The sequence below is a fragment of the Gossypium hirsutum genome, chromosome A03, assembly GCF_007990345.1.
Source record: "Gossypium hirsutum isolate 1008001.06 chromosome A03, Gossypium_hirsutum_v2.1, whole genome shotgun sequence".
In the NCBI taxonomy this organism is placed as follows: Eukaryota; Viridiplantae; Streptophyta; class Magnoliopsida; order Malvales; family Malvaceae; genus Gossypium; species Gossypium hirsutum.
In genome coordinates this window covers 98,131,098-98,138,671 of record NC_053426.1, presented here as the reverse complement: position 1 = coordinate 98,138,671, position 7,574 = coordinate 98,131,098, and the positions used below count along the sequence as shown (strand labels likewise).

Sequence of the window (7,574 nt, the reverse complement as noted above, 5' to 3'; positions counted from 1 at the left end):
TAAAACACCTTAAAAATACAAAGATGAAACTTATACATATAATGATTAGGTTAAGGTTACTACCTAAAAAAGTCAAATCAATACTAACTCTACTTGTTTTGACAAGTAAACTCAAACAAGCAGACTAATTACAAAATATCATTATCAGAATATGCGAACCCTACTTGTAATACATTTGAGGGTTCGCCAACAACTCATAACAGCTCACACTTGACTTAGCAAGCAATTTAAGTTGAGCTTGCATCTTTTTATGAGTTCGTACTTTTAGTTAAGCTCGCAGCTTTTGGTGAGCTCACAAATGTAGAGCTCGTAGACTTGCTTGAGCTCGCAACTTCAAGTGAGCTCAGAGCTTCATAGGAAGAGTTCGCTATTGCATGAATGGCCACTTCACAACACCCTCAAATATTGTCATATTTCTGGCCTTTCATAGTTTACAAGAAGTCCATGGTATAAAACTCAGGCTTAAGAAATTACCAAAGATGGGAACAAACCTCATAACAGTCTACCACCATTTTACGAAGGATTTGAACTCAATAGAATCAAGACAATAGTTAAACATGGACACTCTCCATGTCACTTGCGCAGAAAGGTAAAAGTAGAGGATATGTTCAACTGTTTTGTTGTTATCGCCACATCTAAAAAAATCTACTGGCAAACTTTTGCATCATGGAACATAATAACCATTTGAAGGAATAACATCTCAGCAAGCTCTTTAAATAAAGTGCTTAATATTTACCAAGATATTGAGGGTCCATATACCTGCCCATTCAGGCTTTCTGCCATGTGGCCTGCAAGATAATCTTTTCTTTTTTATTGCATCTATTGTGTTTTAAGTATAAATGATACCTTGTTTTAACATCATACTTGTCTTTTTGAAAGAAATACCCAACCAAAATGTCGTTGATGGACAGAGGGTCGAGCGAGATCTGTTAGATTGAGTCAACTTCCTTTGGGTGAAAAAGGAGACAAAAAAGATCTAGGAAGAGGAACGGGTCAAATATCTCTATTTTTTGAATTATTCAAATTCACAAATAAATTCAAATATGTCTATTATCTATAAATTATTGCACTATTATTATCCAAATTTGCTGGAAATCCAAATTTACAAAAAGAATATTTCAAAATTTCTAATCAGATATTTAAATTTCCAAAAATTCAAATTTGAATTAGTTAAAATTTTTTTAAATATATATAATAAAAATTATAAACATTATATAATCGGTGGATTTGAATATCTAAATAAGTAATGCAAATTTGGATAATGGATATTTAAGATATCTATCTACATTCGTTTTAAATTCAGAGTGAATGTGATTTTAAAATTTGAATATATTTGAATTTACAATACTCGCAAAAAGTAAATTAGATATCTGAATTGAAAATTCAAATTTTCATCCTTAATTTTTTTTTTTAATTTCAGACTTTATTCAGGTCGATTGTAAAAATGTCCAAGTATGAAGGGGGTGAGCTAATTTTGCATTCTAATAGCTTTGGAATTCATTTTTCTTCCCATATAGAAACACATTCCATGTTTTTGTTACACCATTGAATTCCTATGTTGAGAAATACAGAGCTTCGGTCAAAATATTCCAAGCCAAAGAGGGAGCTCGGTTAGGGGAGGCGTTGAAAGGTGAAGAGAAAGTAAAGTATATTCCCTTCCTAAATTCACCCAAGGGGCATTTGGGTTTTTGATGAGTCGTCATGCCTGTTTAGCAATGAAAGCGAATTGATGTATGATAAGTTTTTTAAAGCAATACATCCTCCACTCCTTTTCCTCGTAAGCTTGGAGCAGTCCGTCCATTGAGTTTTCCCATGTTCGTCATCTAAGCCCCCGCCACCAAAATAGGTTAAAGAGTAAGCTTAGCTCATTACAAAAAATAAAATTGGAAGTTTAAAATGTATGATGAAAACTAAGAAGAGGACACCACTTCAATAAACACTTCACGGCCTGTTTGAAACAGTAACCTTCATTTCCAATTTTACACTTTGGATTTGACTTTCTCAAGAGAAAATCTTAAGGCTTACTTTTTTTTGTTTTTTCCCCCGAATAGATAGGAGGCCAAGATACTTCCAGTTTAGGTCTAGGAAAGCAACTCCAAGGTTTTGTTGGATGGACTGCTGAAAAGTCTTGTATCAAGTGATAAGAAAATCGCCGATTGATAGATGTTAACCTCTTGCCTCAAAGCCTCTTGAAAGAGAGCTAAAATATTTCTAATAGCGATACAACTTCCTTCACTAGCTTCTACAGAGAAGAGACAGTCGTCTGAAAATAGGAGGCGGAATAGGGTGGTAGAATATCTATTATACGGGTGAATCCAATGGGGGAAGGAAGGCCTCTTGGACAAAATGGATATATTGCAATTTTAGAACCTTTATTGTTTAGTTATACAATTTAATCCTTTTAACAGATAATTTTTAAATTTGGCCCCTCCAACAATTTATATTCTTATACAATCCCACAACCAAAATTTTCTAGATTCACTCGATTTATTAGTTTTATAGTCATTAAGAAAGCCTTCATGACTTACTTTATCAAGGAGAAATAAGAGAACGTTACCACTGATGGTGAATAGATAAGGGGAAAGTAGGTCTTCTTGGTAGGGGTGAGTATTCGATCGAGTCGGGTCGAATCAAGTAAAAACATTCAAGTTAATTGAGTTGAGGAGTCCTATTTTAGCAACCAAATTTAATTTGAAAATTTTTCAAATCGAATCGAATCAAGTCAAAAAATTTCGAGTCAAGTCGAGTCAAGTTAACGAATCTTATTATTTATACTAAATGTTGTGTTTACATGGACCAAGTATTTATCTAGTAGATGAAGTACAAAATTATTTAACTATATAAACAATATAATGGTTTTAACTTTTAATTTAATGGGTAAACATTTATCAAAACGATGTAATTTTGCCTTTTAACTTTAGAAAAAATAAAAATTTATCAAAACGACGTAGTTTTATATTTTCTTATTCAGATTTTCAATTAACTCGAATTGTGTAATTTATATTCGAGTTAAAATGAAAAAAATTGATTTTTTATTTGAGTTGATCCGAATAACTCGATTAACTCAAATAACTCGAACTATTTAATCCAAAATTTGAATTTTTTATCCAATTTTTCAAATCAAATCGAATTTTACTCACCCCTCCTTAGCTCATCCGCTTTCAAGTGAGAAACCCTCCATACTAGAACCTTGTTGAATTCTAGAATAGTGTTGTTGAATTCTAGAATAGTGTTGAATTCTATCCATTCCTCTAAGCCGGTGGATAGCATTTAGCCTTTTATGATGTTGGGCGGTGGCATGGAAGAAGCATGTCTTATAATTCCGTTGATTGAACCATTGGATTGTAGAGCATTGGAGCTAATGACATTCCTCCATTTCCATAATTTATCAAGTTGACTTTTTATCTTCATTGCTTCTTCTTTAGATTTAGGAGTGAGTGGCTCTTCTTGGATATCAGCAAGTCTTTTTTATGAGGAAGTCGATGTTTCTTCTAGAGTTTCCATGCTTGTAAGCCATGCTGAATGGCTTGTAATTTCTCATTTAAGGTGATTTAAGAGTTGAGAGAACGAGGAGTTAGCCATTTCCCTTAAATTAGCTCTTCGTATTCTTAATCCAAGGTCCATTTGAGCTGGAACTTAATCATTCTATAGTGACAGTTGTTCTTGATGGGAGAGTGATCCGAGTGGATGGTGGGTCAGCAACTCCAAAGGCCGAAGAAAAGAGATCAATCCATTTCTCATTACATACCATCCTGTCTAACTTTTACTGGATTGCCTAGATGCCTATTCAATTATTAGACCAAGTGAAAGCACCTCCACTAATGTGCATGTCTATGAGATTGGAATCATCAATCCATTACCTAAAAGATGCATTTTCTTGGTACAACTTGGTTTTTTTTTTTTTTTGTCCTCAAGGTTTTTAATAGCAGTGAAGTCTCCTAAACGGCTCTAGGCTAGAAGAAAGCCCTCTCAAGTTTTTGATTTGATTTAGCACTTCAATTTTATTCACTCAATAGGGGATTCCATAAGCAAAAGGCTATGTCCACCTCTAATAAATATGAATGTTGTAGGGGCGATGGGACGAAAATCCTTCTATTTTTCTATCGATTCTTATTCATTGTAACTTTAATCATCATTTACGGATATAAATTTTTTATGGAAAGTTGAATTCTAATTCTTTTCAAAATTAAATTTTAATCAATTATTATCAATTATATGTTAGCAATAAATATCTTTAGGATACATTTATGAATAATGAAAATGCAACGAACTGAAAATTATCCAAAAAAAGGGAACTAATTGTAATTTTGTGAAGAATCTACTCAACACCTTAACTTTAGTAAGGTGTACCAAGTCTAAAACAGATAACTCTCCATTATAGTAAGTACATCTCTGGATATCGTCATTAATATTTCCGAGATATTTTGCCTTTTCGGCCTCATTGTTAAATTTTTCGTTGGTTTGATTCACTCAAAAAACCAGAATCCGACATGTTTTTTGGAAACCAATATAAAATGAATTAGGGTTCATGCATCTATTGAGCTCTTGAATTTTGTCCCCCTATATATATAAACCCATATCCATCCTCCGTCCACATCATACGCCAAAACATTATTTACTTGCTAAAGAAAAAAAAAAAGAGAGTATAATTTCACATTCACTTTTATAGAAGCCAAGATGGTGGTCGGCTTTGAGAAGGCAGTTTCCGCTACGAAATCCGTCGTGACCTCCGCCAAGAAGGCACCCACTACTCTCTCCTCTGACCGTGTCATCAACTTCGCTCGGTTTGTCCATCGCCTGCATTGATTTCATCGGCTATTGCATGTTTTTCTTTTCAATCAACTTCACCTCTATTTTATTTTATTTCCCTTTCTGTGGGGGGTTTGTGACTGTTACATTAATCAGTATTCCACTTAAATCCCACATCGGTGCATGCAATGCGAGGGATTTTAGATTTATTGGCTAAATCGATAGCATGATAATAGGATTTGGTTTTATTTCTATTTTTCACAGTGGTGATCCTACCATGTACGAGTCATACTGGAGGCAAATGGGAGAGAAATGTACGGTCGTGATCTCTGGCCATAATTTGATGAGCTACTTCAGCAACGCGGGACACTTTTGCTGGTTCTTGATGCCGGAGCTTGATCGTGCCATCCGGAGGTTGCATTGCGTCGTTGGAAATGCAGTGGTTGACGACGATCGATATATTGTGGTAGGCAATGGCTCAACCCAGCTCTTCCAGGCCGTGCTCTACGCCCTCTCTTCTTCCTACGACCCTGACACTGAGCCCCTCAGCGTCGTCGCCGCCGCCCCTTTCTACTCGGTTAGCCCTTTGATAAACTTTTAACCCTTCATTTTGGTTGACACGAGAGATTTTGACTACTTCTTTGTTTTTTTTTTCTTTTAACCCAGTTAAGTCAAAATCATTGTTGTCGTATTGGATTTATTAGGTTCTTATCTTATTGACTGAGGGTGGTTCAGGGACGGGCCAAGTGGTGTTTCCATGTTTATTAGAACATCTTCCATTAATGCATTCGGTTCCATTTTTCAATGACATTGGGAACGTTTGCATTAAGGGGTTGTCAAAAGTGGAATAGACAAATTACTGAGAAAGAAATGGGGACAATGGAACAAACATGTTTTCTTAAAAACATATTAGTTATCAAACATATGCATGCAAGCATTGTTTTTGGATCTTAGGGCGAACATGGTAACATGGACATGTCTTGCTTTTGAAACCATGTGGTGGGTCAACCCCAGATTCTCCACGGTCTGGTGAAAAAACCCACTCACCTTTCGGCTTTTTTTTTTAAATTTCTACACCATTTTTATGATTAAAATGACATTTCATGGGCCAAGCTTTATCAAATTTATTAAGCACCAACTAGGATTTATATGGGTGATTGGACTCCATCATGGTTGTTTGCGGAAAAATACCCAACCATAAACATTCAACATTATATTATAAGCGGTTTTTGAGATACAAAAGCCAGACATTACTCATGTTACGCACGTTTTCCGGAGACCATGGAGATATTCTAAATGATTTGCACATTTTCATGTGTTTCATGTCTCTAGTTTCTTCAAAAGATGAAATTAAACCTGGTGCTGCCACTATCTCGTCTTTTCAGCTTGTTGCCTACCATCTGTTTGCTAAAATTTACCTCTGAATTCACAGTCATATCCAGAGGAAACGGAGTTCCTCCGTTCAGGGCTATACAAATGGGCAGGCGATGCTTACTCCTTTGATAAAGATGGAGCATATATAGAGGTGGTCACTTCGCCCAACAATCCTGATGGTGCAATCCGAGAAGCAGTGGTGAATCGTGATGGTGGTAAACTTATTCACGACTTAGCCTACTATTGGCCCCAGTACACCCCCATTACTGGTAAGGCTGATAATGATATTATGCTTTTCACCTTCTCCAAAGCCACTGGACATGCTGGTTCCCGCATTGGGTAAGAATCTCCTGCCATGAAATAATCGAGAAGATGGAAGTTTTTTGTTTTTTTTTTTATAAGCTTTTTTTATTCTGCAGATGGGCTATCGTTAAGGATATAGAAGTGGCAACCAAGATGGTTAAGTTCATGGAGCTGAGTAGCATTGGGGTGTCGAAAGAATCCCAACTCCGGGCTGCCAAGATTCTCGAAGTGATCAGTGACGACTGCCAGAATTCTGCGCCTGATAAAGAGGAGAATTTCTTTGAATATGGACTGCGGCTCATGTCTGATAGATGGGAAAAGCTGCGTGAGGTGGTTAAACGCAATGGAGTTTTCAGTCTGCCTAAGTACCCTCAAGATTACTGCAACTTCATTGGCAAATACACTGATCCAAGCCCTGGTAAATGACTGATCATATCATTTTGGCATATAATGAAAACAGCTATTTCATTTAACTTGTGAAATTCGGTTTCTTTTCCCTGGTACAGCCTTTGCATGGTTGAAGAGCAAGGACGGGTTGAATTGTGACAATCTCTTAAGAGAGCTTAAGATAGTCACAAGGGGCGGAACAAATTTTGGGGTGGACTCAAATTATACAAGGATTAGCATGCTGAGTCCTGATGAGGAGTTTAACCTTCTCTTGGAGAGGTTGTCTGCAATCCAAGGCACCATCATCAATGGAAATAATTAGTTTTGATGAAGATCAAAAGCCTTCGTTCTTCTTTAGGTGTATAGGTTGAGTATTTAGACTTCAGCTCCATACGGAGTCAGTATAGAATGCTTTTTTTCTGGGTCTTAAAAAGGTTGGGGCTTATTTCTATGGTTTAAACAGTTCATTCTATCTATGATGGTTTCACATCCATGTTGCTTGTTTAACTATGTTAGTTTTATTTATATTTTAATTGCATGAAAAGTACTTTGACAAATTAAATATATCACATCAAATCAAACACATACCCAAGCTAAAAGTCTCGACTTTGCCCTGTCCAATTAAGCTTGCCAATCCCCCATTGTTTTTTGAATGCCGCTGGCAATAAGAACCTTCTTCCAAAGCTGCTTTTAGAAATCATAAGTGAAATGAACGGTTGGGATGGGATCTCTTGTCTCCTCTTAACTCTAACAGAATGCAA

The 7,574-nt window shown here is 36.0% G+C and overlaps 1 protein-coding gene across 1 annotated transcript; it reads left to right on the top strand.

Annotated features, from left to right (window-relative positions):
• The first annotated feature begins 4,393 nt into the window (after positions 1-4,393).
• Positions 4,394-7,304, top strand: LOC107886550 (L-tryptophan--pyruvate aminotransferase 1). The gene is made up of 5 exons (XM_016810546.2): positions 4,394-4,784; positions 5,014-5,326; positions 6,182-6,462; positions 6,543-6,844; positions 6,933-7,304. Exons 1-5 carry the CDS (start codon positions 4,678-4,680, stop codon positions 7,133-7,135), a joined length of 1,206 nt encoding a protein of 401 aa, XP_016666035.1. The 5' UTR covers positions 4,394-4,677; the 3' UTR covers positions 7,136-7,304.
• Positions 7,305-7,574: the final 270 nt, after the last annotated feature.

Excerpts from the sequence above, each read along its gene's own strand:
- LOC107886550 (XM_016810546.2), top strand. The coding sequence starts at position 4,678 with ATGGTGGTCGGCTTTGAGAAGGCAGTTTCCGCTACGAAATCCGTCGTG. Across the intron at positions 6,463-6,542 it reads CATGCTGGTTCCCGCATTGG|ATGGGCTATCGTTAAGGATA; the intron begins GTAAGAATCTCC and ends TTTATTCTGCAG. Across the intron at positions 6,845-6,932 it reads ATACACTGATCCAAGCCCTG|CCTTTGCATGGTTGAAGAGC; the intron begins GTAAATGACTGA and ends TCCCTGGTACAG.